Source organism: Papio anubis, chromosome 17 (genome assembly GCF_008728515.1).
Source record: "Papio anubis isolate 15944 chromosome 17, Panubis1.0, whole genome shotgun sequence".
NCBI lineage: Eukaryota > Metazoa > Chordata > Mammalia > Primates > Cercopithecidae > Papio > Papio anubis.
Window position 1 is genome coordinate 12,412,282 of NC_044992.1, and position 16,842 is coordinate 12,429,123.

General features: G+C 44.8%; 1 protein-coding gene across 5 annotated transcripts in view; it reads left to right on the forward strand.

Moving 5' to 3' along the window:
* ARHGAP44 (Rho GTPase activating protein 44) overlaps positions 1 to 16,842 on the forward strand; it is a 202,171-nt gene that overhangs the window by 103,799 nt on the left and 81,530 nt on the right. For all 5 annotated transcript variants that reach the window (XM_009189704.4, XM_003912366.5, XM_009189705.4 and 2 more), the window contains exons 2-3: positions 2,737 to 2,776; positions 4,176 to 4,280. In XM_009189704.4, the coding sequence (XP_009187968.1) occupies positions 2,737 to 2,776; positions 4,176 to 4,280 (145 nt within the window). The remainder of the gene's footprint in view (positions 1 to 2,736; positions 2,777 to 4,175; positions 4,281 to 16,842) is intronic.

Below are 16,842 nucleotides of genomic sequence, written 5' to 3' on the forward strand. Positions count from 1 at the left end.
TCTGCTGTTGAACCCATCAACTTTTTTTTAAATTAGATTGTTATATTTTTCAGATCTAAAATTTTTCTTTTTTATATCTTCTATTTTCTTTCTGAGACTTCCTATTTCTTTCATGCATGTTTATTACTACACATTGAAGCATTTTTTTTTTTTTTTTTTTTTGAGACAGAGTCTCCCTCTGTAGCCCAGGCTGGAGTGCAGTGGCGCCATCTCGGCTCACTGCAGGCTCCGCCTCCTGGGTTCACGCCATTCTCCTGCCTCAGCCTCCTGAGTAGCTGGGACTGCAGGCGCCCGCCACCACGCCCAGCTAATTTTTTGTATTTTTAGTAGAGACAGAGTTTCACTGTGGTCTCGATCGCCTGACCTCGTGATCCGCCCACCTCAGCCTCCCAAAGTGCTGGGATTACAAGCGTGAGCCACCGCGCCCGGCCACATTGAAGCATTTTAATGATGAATACTTTAATTGGAATCTATTGTCTTTTTTTCTTTCAGTTTGAGTTTTTTTTTTTTTTTTTTTCTTGTTCTTGGTGTGATGAGTAATTGAAGTCTGGATATTATGGCTATTATATTATGTGACTCTGGATCTCATTTAAACTTTGTCTTGGAGCTGGCTTCCTCTGATGCTGCTCTAGCAGGGGGAGCAGGAGTCCTGCTTTGTTTCTGATGAGTTGGGGTAGAAGTCCAGGTTCTCCACTTGGCTGGCCTTCACTGACCGTTCAAAGATGGAGGTGCTCCTTGTTAATACCGGGTGGTTGTGGGAGTTCTGGTTCTCTAGTGGGCCTCCACTGATACCTCAGTGGCTGGTGGCGGGGTGGTTATGAGTGTCTGATTGTTGCTCCCTACTTGGCTTTCACTAATACTGCAGAAGGGAGTGGCCTCATTACTGCTGGGCATTGGCAAGAGTCTTGTCTGTCCACTAGGACTCCTGTGACATCACCCCAATGGGAAGGCGAAGAGATGCTTCATCATCACCACATGGGCGTGGGTGTCCAGGTGACCATGTGATTTCCACTGCTCCTACAGCAGAGGAAGATGGACTTTGTCAGTTGCCTAGTAGTGATAGATGCTCCCACTCCATAGGGATGGATGCTGTCTTTATGTGTCTCAGTGTTCTCTGATGCTCCCACACTGATGAGGGGCACGGGCTTGGGTGCTTGTTACAGCCTGGCAGGGGTAGAAGTCAGGGCTCCCTACTCAGCTTTTGTTGGCATGGGTGGAATACGACACAATTCTTTTATGTGGTGTTGGCTGCAGTGAGCAGTTTTCTAAAAAGTGTCTGTCTTGCTCAGCTGCTCCTTTCTTGGTCCTTTGTCTACAGAGACCAGGCTTTTGTTGGGGTTTGTTTTGTCTGAGCCTGTTGGTGTTTTAGGTGTTACTGTTGCTAGTTTCTTAAGCTCCAAGGCTGAGACATGTGAAGGACAACAGTTTTACCATGTTATTCTGAAGGTTCCCAGCCAGTATGCCTTCCTTCTCCTTTTCGGGGTCTTGTGTTTCTTTTTTTTTTTTTTTTTGAGACGGAGTCTTACTCTGTCGCCCAGGCTGGAGTGCAGTGGCCGGATCTCAGCTCACTGCAAGATCCGCCTCCCGGGTTTACGCCATTCTCCTGCCTCAGCCTCCCGAGTAGCTGGGACTACAGGCGCCCACCACCTCGCCCGGCTAGTTTTTTGTATTTTTTAGTAGAGACGGGGTTTCACCGTGTTAGCCAGGATGGTCTCAATCTCCTGACCTCGTGATCCGCCCGTCTCGGCCTCCCAAAGTGCTGGGATTACAGGCTTGAGCCACCGCGCCCGGCCCGGGTCTTGTGTTTCTATACTATCGTAGGTTTTTCGTTGTGTGAGTGGGAAGAATTGCTACAATACATTCACTCCTTCTTCGTGGAAGCGGAAGTCCTACTGCTTATTTTTTTAATATGTCATTTTTTCTTTGATATTTTATACATGCATTGCAGTCTTTGATCATTGCAATAGTCGAAATTCTTTAGACTTCTCATATGTTGTTCCTTCTTTCTCTGTACTCTTAAATCTTGATGATTTGTTTTCATGTAAATTTGCTGTGTTTGCGTGTGAGAGAGAGTATGTGTGTGTGCATGTTGTTAGAGAAAGTGAGAGAGAGAGAGAGAGAGAGCGCGCATTGAATTAGAATGCTGTGTTCCTGAGAGAATTAGCACTCTCCTCTAACGTGAGGCAGGCGGTGCTAACGGGTTAGCTGGGTCCAATTCCTCCAGTATCCAGGTTGTCTCAATGTAGAAGTTTCAGGTTCAAGCCCTCTACTTTCTTGTGGACCTAACACTTGGTTGCCAGACCATGGTGGTGGCATTTGCATTAGTTGCCAGGATTCAACACTGTCTCTGTGTTTGTTGTTCATTGATCCTTTCTCAGATTTCTGCTACATTAGCTTACTTATTTGGGGGAGACCAAGGGTTATGGCTGGAGAAACCTTAATTCTGATGCTTAAAATATATATGTGTCTGGGAACAAAGGCATACATTTGTTGTCATGAATCCAGGTTCCAATCTATAGCGGGAAAGTCTTCAGGGCATCTGCTTTGCTGTGTTTGCTGATGTGTTGGTTTTTTAAGTTTCTTAGTAAATTCTAGTTTTATCTATGCTCTTCTTAAATGTTTCTGCTACTCATGTCTCTGTTTTTCTGGTACTGCCTTACTTGAAGAGATTGGGGAGTAATTATGAGGCTCTGTTGTTAGTTTTCTTACTGATATATTTCTCAATGTTCTTTTTAGGGCTGAAAAGACGGAAGTTTTGAGTGAAGACCTTCTTCAGGTAAGGCGGCCATTGACACCAGCTCACAGACACCAGAGATATACGGGAGGCTGAGGCAGGAGAATTACTTGAACCCAGGAGGTGGAGGTTGCAGCTAGCCGGGATCGCACCACTACACTCCAGCCTGGCGACAGAGCAAGACTCCATCTCATTAAAACAAACAAACAAACAAACAAAAATAACCAAAAAACTAAGCCATCCCCAATGCAGTTCAAACTGCTCTAGCTGCTCCTTACAAACTGTTGGGAGAAAAGATTTTTTATCTTTTACGACTGTACTTTGCATGATGAATACTGGTTTGGGTTAAGCTCTTTCAGGAGAGGTTTAAAGTCATTTCACCATGGTTAGCCCGAGGGTCCTGGAGTCTGTGATCGCTGCCCCTCCAGTTCTCCAGCTTTAAAAGTGGTCTCTCATTGTGGTTTTGATTTACATTTCTCTGATGGCCAGTGATGATGAGCATTTTTTCATGTGTCTGTTGGCCGCATAAATGTCTTCTTTTGAGACGTGTCTGTTCATATCCTTCGCCCACTTTTTGATGGGGTTGTTTGATTTTTTCTTGTAAGTTTGTTTAAGTTCTTTGTTAGAATGGCAATCATTAAAAAGTCAAAGAAACAACAGGTGCTGGAGAGGATGTGGAGAAATAGGAACACTTTTACACTGTTGGTGGGACTGTAAACCAGTTCAACCATTGTAGAGGACAGTGTGGCGATTCCTCAAGGATCTAGAACTAGAAATACCATTTGACCCAGCCATCCCATTACTGGGTATATACCCAAAGGATTATAAATCATGCAGCTATAAAGACACATGCACACGTATGTTTATTATGGCACTATTCACAATAGCAAAGACTTGGAACCAACCCAAATGTCCGTCAATGATAGACTGGATTAAGAAAATGTAGCACATATACACCATGGAATACTATGCAGCCATGAAAAAGGATGGGTTCAGGTCCTTTTTAGGGACATGGATGAAGCTGGAAACCATCATTCTGAGCAACCTATCGCAAGAACAGAACCAAACACCGCATGTTCTCACTCATAGGTGGGAATTGAACAATGAGAACACTTGGACACAGGATGGGGAACATCACACACCAGGCCTGTCATGGGGTGGGGGGTGGGGGTAGGGATAGCTTTAGGAGATATACCTAGTGTAAATGACGAGTTAATGGGTTCAGCACACCAACATGGCACATGTATACATAGGTAACAAACCTGTGCATTGTGCACATGTACCCTAGAACTTAAAGTATAATAATAATAAAAAAAAGAAAGCTGTCTCTCTGGGAGTCCTTATCTCCAGGGAAACTTGAGTTATGATTGTCCACACCCACAATCCCTCCTCCCCTGACCTTGCGCTCTCTCAGTGGCACCACCCGCTCTTCTCTCTGCAGGTGGAGAAGCGTCTGGAGCTGGTGAAACAGGTGTCACACAGCACGCACAAGAAGCTCACCGCATGTCTGCAGGGCCAGCAAGGGGCAGAGGCTGACAAGCGCTCCGTAAGTGCCCTCCCAGCCCCGGGGAGCTGAAATCTTGCCTACTGAGGACAACGGTCCTACTCCTGTGACCCCCCTGGATGTAGCTGTTTATGTAGCTGCTTACGTGCCTGAGAATTGACTCAGCAGCTCTAGCTGCCTGTTTTCTGTTTTCTGTGGACTGACAACCCTCCCTACTGTTCTCGCTCTTTAGCCCAGCCTGAAGCATCCCCTGCCCTCCCCAGGCAAGGTGAGGTCCTCTCCCTGTCCTCCCCAGATTGGAGCAACTGGGAAGACGGGCGTGCATGAGATCCCACCTCTAGGGAAGTTTTATCCTTGATAGATATCTGAACCCTGATTCAGCTCATTCATAGATTGCATTTGCCTCAATGGTATCTTAAGATCTCTTGGAAAAAAAGTATATTGTGGTTTTAGAGGTTACAAGTGACCTATAAAGGCCCTTGAAAATTGTTTTCGCTATAATGAGACACAATAAAAAGAGCCTGCTAAGTAAAGCTTCTCTAATGCCTTTGTCTATAAGCCACATTAGAAATAACAGGCATTGTATAATGCGATTCCATTTCAACAGTCCTGGGCATGAGCAGCCTCTGCAGGTTTACCTTCCTCTTGACCCCATGCCTCTCAGCCCCACCAAAGATTAAAAGATATTCTTAGACATTCACTTGGCTTTATTACAAGGGATATGCAATCTAGGCTTTTCTTCTTCTTCCTTGAGTTTATAGTCTACACGATTGGTATCTTTTAGACTTTTCTTTTTTTTTGACTTGCAGTTATTGCTGACTTCCGCATCCCCTTGGTCCCCCGATACCCCTCGGCTTATGTGAGCCTCATTTCTGTTGGACTGTCATGTAATGTGCCACAATACTTCTTCCCAGCAACTGCTGCAGTGCAAAAACCTGCTCTGCTTGCCCTACCAGTCATTTCTTTCTTTTTTCCAAGCCCTGGCTTCTTCTTTCTTAATATTCCCAGCAGGAATCATTTGTGTGTGTATAAATAAAACTTTCACAGCTCTGAAAAATATCTATAGAAATAATTCTGTATGTATCAGGAATTCAGCAAGGGGAACTGTCTGAAGGGAGAGTTTGCAAAACGACTTTGGGCATGAAACCCTTTTATCAAACCCACATCTAATGGGGGACTCCAGGAACAGTTCCGGATGGGGGTGCTGGAGCCAAGCCTGCCTTTCATCCGTGTCCTTTTTTGTTGTTGTTGTTCCAAGAGGCACCATTTTTAAAATAACTGGTCCAAAGTACAGTATGTTTTGGTATCGAGAGTATCATCTGAATGTTACCACCAGAGACTTGAATTTGGCCTTTGGTGTTGGTAAGCGGATTAGTACTAACATTATTTTTCTGGGATCAGATGAATTTACTTGGATTGGTGATGTTTTCACTGAATTGAGAATCCCCAGTAAGGGGACATTTGGGTTCCTGAGTGATCTGATGTATAGTTCGTGGATAGAAGATTTGAGGTATGGCAAAGCCAGCAGATTAGGAGATGATTGCCAAGGAGAGATAGTTATTCATGCTTCCCAAGAGAAGGGGACAGGCCACATCACCCAGAGGGCCACAGGGGAAGCTCCAGGGTTGGTCAGGAGGTAAAAGAGAGGACGGTGGGCCAGAGCCTTTGTTGTGGTGTCTGCAGCAGATATAGGATTGATTGGTTTGAATTATTAAGGACTATTTCTAGTTGTCTGGGACCTGACCTCCCAGTCGGGTAATTAGGGCAGAGGGACAGTGGCCTGGAGTATGAGAGCCCCTTAGAGGAGGTTGTTGAAATGTGAACTCTAGATTAAGCTTGCATTTAAAAAGCATTCTGTGGGTGAGTTGTTTACTATTTCTAGGAATTGCCTAGTCTGGGAGGGGCAGTCCCTTCAGGATCAGCAAGGGCCCAAGATGTTGTCAAAGCATCTGAATACAGAAAATAAAAAAAAAAAAAGGTTAATAACTATACTGCTTCCTAGAAACTTGAGAAAAAGGCACTTAATTGCCTCACTTAACAAAATGTCTGATGTAGCCAGTTCCAAGGTTTATTTAGCAGCTTTGGGTCAGCATCTATGTGATGCTTGGGCGTCCATTTACAACTGTAGTGTGGCTGCTGCAGCTCCATGCATCACATCTTCACATAACCACATCACAGGCAGGAAGTGGGAGGGCGCTAAGACCATGAATTAATTTCATTTATGTTTCTCTAGCGGCAAGGGAGGCTGAGAAGGTGAATATGTATCCGAGATAAATGGGTTTGCTGTGACTGGCCATGATTCACCAACTAGGACATAGTCTATCTGGCTTCTTACTGGAGAAGACACACAGTGGTTGTTATCAGGCTCTGAAGGCTGCAGTCACGTGCATGCAGTGATAAACGTGTAAACTGGGAGAAGTCCTCTGTGGAAGTAGGTGCCCAAGCACTTATAGGTCAGTGATTTTACTCTATGGATTTTTTTTTTCTTAAAGACAGAGTCTTGCTCTGTCGCCCAGACTGGAGTGCAGTGGCGCAATCTTGGCTCACTGCAACCTCCACCTCCCAGGTTCAAGTGATTTTCCTGCCTCACCCTACCGAGTAGCTGGGAACTACAGGTGCATGCCACCATGCCCATCTAATTTTTGTATTTTTGGTAGAGACAGGGTTTCACCATGTTGGCCAGGATGGTCTTGATCTCTTGACCTCGTGATCTGCCCGCCTAGGCCTCCCAAAGTGCTGAGATTATAGATGTGAGCCACTGTGCCCAGCCTCACTGCATGGATTTTAAGTGCTTGATTTTGTCAATGATTTCTTATGCTGATCCATCTTTCCTTGTCATCATATGACTGAATAAATGGTCTGAAAGTCAAAGAGCCATTTAAAATATGAAACAATCAAAGAACTGTGGGAAAAAATTTCCAAACTCATTTTTTTTTCAGTTTTTCTCTAAACACATTAAGAGATGTGATAGGAAACATGACATTTATAAATCACCTCAAATAGTGAGATGCATATCCAGTTCTTTGTCATGATTAAGTAGGGAGATATGTCAAGATTGGAGCAATTGGTGAGAAGGAAAAGAAATAAAATGAAAAGGATCAGGTAAAGGGAAGGTGGGGTGGGAGGGAGGGAGTGAATGAACAGACGCTGTCTTGGGAGTTAAATGTTGTGAGAGGGTCCAGAGATGGACAATCACAGGGGGAGTGTGGGTCTTGGAATCTCAGGTTCAGAAGAGACTTTATGGGGATCCATGCAATATTCTGCTTTTTATTTGAGCACATGTAAGTTGCTACTTGAGCACATGTAAGTTGCTTTTTGTTATTTCTCTTTTAACAAGCTCAGTAGCTCTTTAGTTGTGTGTTCCAACTCCTAAACTTTTGTCATACCACTTTTAAAAGTTTTACCCTGAAAGCTGTGGCTGCCAGCCAGATGTGGGTAGGTGTACAAATGGGATTTTGTTGCCGTTATCTCAGTGAACAGAGAGAACATTATTGTCTTGTGGGTACTGAGTACAACTGGATTCCTTATGTGGGATGAAGAATAGAAAGCATATGAATTACCTTTCCATGTTGCCATCTTTTTTTATTTTTATTTTTATTTTTTTGAGATGGAGCCTTGCTCTGTCGCCCAGGCTGGAGTGCAATAGCGCCATCTCGGCTCACTGCAACCTCCGCCTCCTGAGTTCAAGCGATTCTCCTGCCTCAGCCTCCCGAGTAGCTGCGATTACAGACGTCCACCTCCACACCCAGCTAATTTTTGTATTTTTAGTAGAGACAGGGTTTCACCATATTGGCAAGCTGGTCTCGAACTCCTGACCTCGTGATCTGCCCGCCTCAGCCTCCCAAAGTGTTGGGATTACAGGCGTGAGCCACCATGCCCGGCCTCCATGTTGCCATCTTTAGTCCTGGATAATAACTGGTTAGTTCCTAGGTTTCCAGGACTCTTAATATAATGAAGATGTTTAGTTTTTTGAAGTCCTTGCATTTCTCATTAGGAAGTCATGCCCAACAAATAAAGTGCTACCGTGTGAAAGTGTTTCTCCACCTTATTCAGCAAATATTTAGAAAGCACCAAGTCTGCCATGCAAGGCGGTGTGTATGCTAAGTGCTGAGTCAGCTGAGCAGGATTTCTGTGCTCCAGAAGCTCACCACCCAAGGGGAGACAGGCATCACACTCACAGTGCATTTGCTACTCAGACCGTGTCTTAGTGCTGAGAAGAAGCGCTTGCTAGGAATTAAATAGTGGGAGGTTTCCATGAGGAAGTGGCCGTTAAGGACAGGTAAAAGGTAGCAGCACCAAAAGGGGTAAACACACTTCTCAGACAGGGAGCAAGATGTGCCGGGTTCCGAGAGACAGGAAAAAGTTTAGCTGTAGTTTTATTTTTATTTTTATTTCTTGAGACGAAGTTTCACTCTTGTTGCCTAGGCTGGAGTGCAATGGCACGATCTCGGCTCACTGCAACCTCCGCCTCCCGGGTTCAAGCAGTTCTCCTGCCTCAGCCTCCCAAGTAGCTGAGATTACAGGCATGTGCCACCACACCCAGCTAATTTTTGTATTTTTAGTAGAGACAGGGTTTCACCATGTTGACCAGGCTGGTATCGAATTCCTGACCTCAGGTGATCTACTCACCTCAGCCTCCCAAAGTGCTGGGATTACAGGTGTGAGCCACCACACCTGGCCAAGTTTGGCATTTTTGAGAAAAATAAAGGTGGCCAGAGTGACCAGACTGTAGAGAATGGGGAAGATGTGGCATGGGGCGGGACTACAGAGGACGGGATCACGCCTTGTAGGGCATGGTGAGGGTTTGGACTTTATCCCTAAGAGTAGAGGAAAGCCAACATTTTAACAGGGAGAGACATGATTGGATTTGTTGAAAATTGTATGAATAAAGGACTCATGGGTGGGACCATGGCAGAAGTGAGACCAGTTACACAGAGATGGGAACAATTTCAGTGAGATGCAACGAGGACCTGAAAAGGGAGAAAAATCAGTGTCCATGGTAGATCCTGGAGGTAGAGTATCAGGGCTTGATAACTGAGTGGATGTGGCCATATGAAGAGGAGAGAGGGGTTTCATGGTCTCTACCCCGAGTGACTGTTGAATCCATTGAAGCTGCTGAGATCACCTCGGGAGAAAATGCAGGGTGAGAAGACAAATGGCTTTTGAATCAGTAGCCCCAGGAACTGCAGCGTTTCACACTCTACCAGGAGGAGGACCCAGCAAAGAGGGCAGAATAGTAGAGAATGGTACTGTAAATCCATGTACTTGCTCATCTAAATCCCAGACACCATTCTTTATTCTCTCCTTTCCATACCCCCCACGTCTAGGCTATCAGTAAGCCCTGCTGACTCTTCCTCCAGAGAATTTCCATTTGGCTTCAACATTTACCACCCTAGTCTAAGCAGCTGTCAGTTCTTTCTGAACACAGTGACTCCTATCACGTCTTCCACCCCAACCCTTCCCTCCTTCCTCTTCCTTTCTCTGCAACCTCAGAAACCAGTGTTTGAATTGGAAATCCAGTCACCCTCCTGCCTAATCCTGCTCCGGGATTCCCATTGTAGAATGAAATCTGAACTCCTTATCTTCCTTGGACACTATGATGTGTCTTCTACCTGCATCTCTGAACTTGGCTCTGGGCTTCCTTCCCCTCTGTCATCGTTCTTCAGCTGTGCTCACCTGGTATTGAGCATGCCTAGCTCACTCTCCGCTTCGGCCATTGTGCTTGCTCTGTTGTCCGTAGGGAATGCTCTTATCCAGCATTTCAAGCCAGCAACCTGTTCAGTTCTCAGCTCAGATGTCACCTTTTCAGGAGGCTTTCTTTTTTTTTTTTTTTTTGAGACTGAGTCTGGCTCTGTCGCCCAGGCTGGAGTGCGGTGGCCGGATCTCAGCTCACTGCAAGCTCCGCCTCCCGGGTTCACGCCATTCTCCTGCCTCAGCCTCCCGAGTAGCTGGGACCACAGGCGCCCGCCACTTCGCCCGGCTAGTTTTTTGTATTTTTTTAGTAGAGACGGGGTTTCACCGTGTTAGCCAGGATGGTCTCGATCTCCTGACCTCGTGATCCGCCCGTCTCGGCCTCCCAAAGTGCTGGGATTACAGGCTTGAGCCACCGCGCCCGGCCCAGGAGGCTTTCTTGACCACCTAATGTGTCTGCTTCCTCACTCACCCTAATCCCATCTCCCTATTTTATTTTCTTTATAGCACACATTAGTATTTGAAATCACTGTGATCATTTCCATCATTGTGATGGGACCAGGGATCTTGTGTCCCCATCAGTTCTGTTCTCTGTGCCTAAAAAAGAACCTGCCACAACAGGACAATGATACAAGTAGATGTGTGTCATGAATGGAGGTCTGTGAATATTTTAGGCACAGAACTTGCCTACCACACTAGCATGCCCTTCCTCTTCTGTAACAGGCAATTCTGAGGTTAAGCTCTGGAATCTGACCACCGAAGGGTGAAGCCCAGTTCTGTCGCTTCCTAAGTTAACCTGAGCTTGGGCAAGTTCATTACCTCATAAGCCTTAGCTTCTTCACTTGGAAAATGTCAGAATCATAACAATTCCCTACCCAGCAGGGTTGTTTGAGAGGTCAGTGAGGTAAAGCATGTACATGCCTTGCACAATGTTAACTTAAGTAAATATTAAAGAAGTGTAACCTGGTGCTGTTAGCAGTGGCCCACTGTTAGGCTGGAGTGGCTGTTAAGAACCACTGAGACCAGAGCATCAAGCCTGGGCTGTGTGTCTCGTTGGGGCTGAACCACAGAAGAGCTGGTTGCCTGGGCCTGGAATTAGAGGACAGTAGACAACAATTTTCAGAGATAGGGAATATATGAGAGAGAGAGAAAGAGAGAGAAAGAGAGAGAGACAGACAGAGACAAAGAGAGAGAAAGAGAGAGAGAAAGAGAGAGGAAAGAGAAAAAGAGAGAAAGAGAAAGAGAGAGAAAGAGAAAGAGAGAGAAAGAAAGAAAGAGAAAGAGAGAGAGAGAGAGAGAGAGAGAGTGTGTGTGTGTGTGTGTGTAGGAATGGGGTGGATATTAGAATGAGGCTTATTGTCTGGGTCATCCTACAAACTGTGTTGCTTATGCCCAAGATAATTTTAGAGAGAATAGTCATCTCAGACATGTCAGATTGACTATATATTGAAACCCTGGGACAGTCTGTCTTTCCTTCCCTTAATTCTTAAGGTTCTATCTGAACTCTAGAGCTAGGGAAAAAAATTATTTTCATAGCTCCTCTTTGGCTCTGAAAATCACTGGCCAGCATGAAGTTTGCCAAGATCTTTTTACCTGGACACTAATATTTACCAGGGATCGGGACTGGCTTTGTCAGTATGGATCCTTAGTACTGGAGGGAAAATGATTTTGGGAGCTTTTCTAGATCTTTGAGCAATTTAATTCTTCTAAGACTGGATATCCTTTTTTAAGAAAATTTAATTAATTTATTTCAATAGGTTTTTGGGGAACAGGTGGTGTTGGTTACATGAATAAGTTCTTTAGTGGTGATTTCTGATATTTTGGTGCACCCATCACCTGAGTAGTGTACACTGTACCCAATGTGTAATCTTTTATCCCTCACCCCCTCCCACCCTTTCCCCTGAGTCCCCAGAGTCCATTGTATCATTCTTATGCCTTTGTATAAGATTGGATGTCATTATACTTGAAATGGGGGCGACAAAAGTGTGAGGGAGAAAGCAAACAGTGTCTCAGTTAGAAGCAATCTTAGGTTATATGAGATTACTACAATGCCTGGCATTTCTTGAGCTGTTAATGTTCCTTTACCTTAGGGAATCTTTTTAGAAATAGAAATCATTTGTAGTCTGTTGTGGATTACAGTTCATTAACTTCTTCTTATGTACTGTCTTTGATTATGGGGTTACACTTACCCCCTTTTGTTATGAAAGTAATATCATCTTAACGCATTCCTTTCTTTTTTTTTTTTTTTTTTTTTTGAGGCGGAGTCTTCACTCTATCACCCAGGCTGGAGTGCAGTGGCACCATCTCGGTGCCATGGCAAGCTCCGCCTCCCGGGTTCGCGCCATTCTCCTGCCTCAGCCTCCCGAGTAGCTGGGACTACAGGCGCCTGCCACCGCGCCCGGCTAATTTTTTGTATTTTAGTAGAGACGGGGTTTCACCGTGTTAGCCAGGATGGTCTCGATCTCCTGACCTCGTGATCCGCCCGCCTCGGCCTCCCAAAGTGCAGGGATTACAGGCGTGAGCCACCGCGCCCGGCCCCTAACGCATTCCTTTCTTTTGTCATTTGGTGACGTCCTTGTAATTTCTTGATTCTTTTTTTTTTTTTAATTTGAGACAGAGTCTCGTTCTGTTGCCCAGGGTGGAGTGCAGTGGTGCGATCGCAGCTCACTGCAACCACTGCCTCCTGGGTTGAAGCGATTCTCCTGCCTCAGCCTCCCAAGTAGCTGGGATTATAGGTGCGTGCTGCCACACCCAGCTAATTTTTTGTATTTTTAGTAGAGATGGGGCTTCCCCATGTTAGCCAGGATGGTCTCAATCTGCTGACCTCATGATCCACCTGCCTCGGCCTCCCAAAGCGCTGGGATTACAGGCGTGACCCATGGCGCCTGGCCAATTTCTTGATTCTTAAAGCATCTACACAAATAAAAACTCATGTTGATTTTCACTAACTTACCCCCACCTTGGAATCCAGGCTCTCAGATTCACCTTAACATCTCTCCTAGAGTGAAAGTTACACCATTGGTAGGGTACTTGAGTAAATACATTTTCTCATCTTCATTCAATGATCTGTGTAGCCATTAAAATAAAAGAACAAGACAGTTCCATATGTAATGATGGGAAGGAAAGCAAGGCACAGAGTGGTGTGTAAATTGAGTATGCTAACGTGGGGAGAAATACTAAAAGCAGACGCACACACATGTATGTATAATTGAATCTGCTTAGAATATTTATGAAAGGATACACAAAATCTGGTCACTGTCACGGTCTCTGGTGAGGGGAATGAGGTGGTTGAGGGATGAGTGAGTGTGGGAGGGACTTTTTACTATAAATCTTCTGGCATCTTTTAGTTTTATTTATTTATTTTTTTGAGACGGAGTCTCACTCTGTCACCCAGGCTGAAGTGCAGTGGCACGATCTCGGCCCACTGCAACTTCTGTCTCCCAGGTTCTAGCAATTCCCCTGCCTCAGCTTCCCAAGTAGCTGGGACTACAGGGGCGTACCACCACCCATGGCTAATTTTTTTTGTATTTTTAGTAGAGATGGCGTTTCACCATATTGGCCAGGCTGGTCTCAAACTCCTGACCTCATGATCCACCCGCCTTGGCCCCCCAAAGTGCTGGGATTACAGGCGAATTAATTCTTTTACTATAAGAGATATGATAGAGAGTGAGAAACGGCAAGAGGGAAAGGTTAAGCTCCTTGTTAAAATTAAAAAGCATATCCGTTGAGAATTCACTTAATTCTGTCCTCTCTGCTACCTAAGAGGATCTCAGAATCATTAGTGCAGGTGTTAAATGACTCAAAATGATGAGAAAATGTAGCTTCCTGGGCTCAGGAGCAGGGTGCCTCCAGCCCTGTAACTCCAAACTGTGTTTTCCAGTCGCACTTTGCAGAACGGTTGCTTGGCTGTCCCCTCTCCATCTTTCCTCCAGAAGTCAGATCAACCTCATGTTCCTCCAGTGACCGGTCTTGGCTTGGTGATCTTGACCTTCATGCATTTGGTCACCCTTGGGCACAGTTTCCTGCTCCACTCACTGACAGGATAATCTGACTAGTCTTTTTCCATAGTTGGAAAAACTCTACTTACCTTCTGGTAGATGTATTTCTTCAAAGGATGTCAACTCTTGGACTGTCAGAAGTCCCCTTTACTATAGGCAAATCCTCTCTGTCCAATTTCAAAAAGATTCAAAAACGCTGAAGTCTTGCCCTGATGGCAGGTCACGGGACTGTGAATGTTTAACACAAACCAAAATGGTCTTTTTATGTGAGCTCATCAGTCCTATGATTGTACCATCTGACATTCAAGGCGAAGCGTCTTCACTGACTTGTCACTGGGACATTGTAGACACTTGCAAATTAAACCTGGTTTCTCAAGCATGGCACTATTGACATTTTGAGCCTAGTAATTCTTTGTTGGAGGAGACCGTTCTGTGCATTGTAGGATGTTTAGCAACGTCCCTGGCCTCTACCCATCAGATGCCAATAGCATCTCCCATGCGGTACCAATCAGAAATGTCTCCAGATGTTGCCAAATGACCCCAGCGGGACAAAAATCACCCCTGGTTGAGAACCAATACCATAAGCTATGCCCTGTCTGTGAGGCTACAACTGGAATATTATGCCTGCTTCTCTGAAAAACACATTCTGTTTGTCTACACTTATATAACACTTCTGTGACCACATGTGTGGGGGGATTTTCTCCACACACCAAGCCGTTCTCCAACTCTCTGAACACCAGCTGTGTGTCTTGCAATTTATTCTGACACCGTATATCTGGAGCTAGTGTCAGATCTCACAGGTTAAGGGCTCAGTCCTACGAGACTGCCCCTACTTAGCATGTCAGTCGCAAATCTAGCCTTCTGCTATTTCTGATCAACCAGCTATAAATTAGGGGTTCCGCAACCCCCTCCTCAGGTTTGATAATTTGGTAAAATGGCTTGGAGAACTCAGGGAAACACTTTAGTTGTATTTATCAGTTAGGATATTATAAAGGATACAAATGAACAACCAGATGGAAAGAGTAACCTTAGGGCAAGGTATGATGATGTTTATTGTTTATCTTCACCATTAGAAGTAAGTTCTGTGGCTGGGTGTGGTGGCTCACACCTGATATCCCAGCACTTTGGGAGGCCAAAGCAGGAGGATTGCTTGAGCCAAGGAGTTCGAGATCAGCCTGGGAAACATAGCGAGACACCATCTCTACAAAAAATTTAGAAATAAAATTAGCCAGGCGTGGGGGTGCGTGCCTGTAGTTCTAGTTGCTCGGGAAGCTGAGGCAGGAGGATTGCTTGGGCCCAGGAGCTGGAGGCTTCAGTGAGCTATGATTGCAACACCGTACTCCAGCCTGGGTGATAGGGCAAGACCTTGTATCGAAAAACAAAACAAAACAAACAACAAAACAGAAGAAGAGAAAAGAAAGAAGGAAGAAGAAAAGAGAAAAGAGAAAAGAAAAATGTTCCATGAGAACAGTGTCTAGTTTTATTCATCACTGGTGTGGTGCCTGCCCTCCATAAATGTTGGATTAGTAAATGAATTATAAGTGGAAACTCTCTGTGTGTTAACACCAGGAGGCTCTGGGCTGGGTGTAGTTCAGTCACTTTCTATTTGAAGAACTACCTTTGTAGCCATGTAGACTGGAAGACCTGAGAAGGTGCTAGTGGTTCTTACCTTGTTTTTGTTCTGTCTGGGTACTGGCTGATCTTAGTTCAGAAAGGAGAGAACTCTTTGATACTTAGCATGGGGAACAGGTCATGCTAAACTCCCATCACAGCTTGTCTGTCCCTCCCTGTAACATAAAATGTAGCACTTTAAAGTGTACAGTGGTTTTAACAGGCTATTTACCACCACTATCTAGTTCCAGAATGTTTCCATCATCCCCAAAGGAAACCACATACCCTTTAAGCAGTCCTTCCCCATTTTACTCACCCCTGCAGTCCTGTGACAAGCACTAATCTACTTTCTGTCTCTGTGAATTTGCTTATTCTGGATATTTCATTAAATAGAGTTACACAATATGTGTCCTTTTGTGTCTACGTTATTTCATTTAGCATGATGTCTTCAGGATTCATCCATGTTATAGCATGCAGCATTCCCTTTTTCATGGCTGCATAATGTTCCATTGTATGGACATACCACATTTTGTTTATCCATTTATTCATTGGTGGACATTTGAGTTGTTCCCCCCTTTTGGCCGTTGTGAATAGTGTTGCTCTTCACATTTGTGTACCTCTTTTTTGAACATCTGTTTTCAGTTACTTTGGATATATACCCAGGAGTGGAATTGCTATACCATGTGATAATTCTGCTTAACTTATTGAGATACTAAGTACACTTTCACAGTGCTGCACCAGTTTAAACTTCCACTAGTAATGCATGAAGGTTTATGCTCACCAATCCTTATTTTTTTTGTTTTGTTAAGTATTAATATTATTATAGCCATTTTAGTGAGTGTAAAGTGAGACCTTGATTGGGGTTTCCCTAATGACTAATGAGGTTAATTATCTTTTCATGTGCTGTTCAGCCATCTATCTTTTTTGGAGTGTGTCTTTATTTTGGTGCTTACTCTTTCTGGGTTGTAATTGCATGTGAACACTTTTCTCTCTCTTTTTTGACCATAGCTGCCTCATTTATTTATTTATTTATTTTGGAGACGGAGTTTCACTCTTGTTGCCCAGGCTGGAGTGCAATGACACAATCTTGGCTCACTGCAACCTCTGCCTCCTGGGTTTAAGCCATTCTGCTGCCTCAGCCTCGCGAGTAGCTGGAATCACAGGCATGCGCCACCACACCCAGTTAATTTTTATATTATTAGTAGAGACAGGGTTTCACCGTGCTGGCCAGGCTGGTCTCGAACTCCTGACCTCAGGTGATTTCCCCACCTCAGCCTCCCAAAGTGCTGGGATTACAGGCGTGA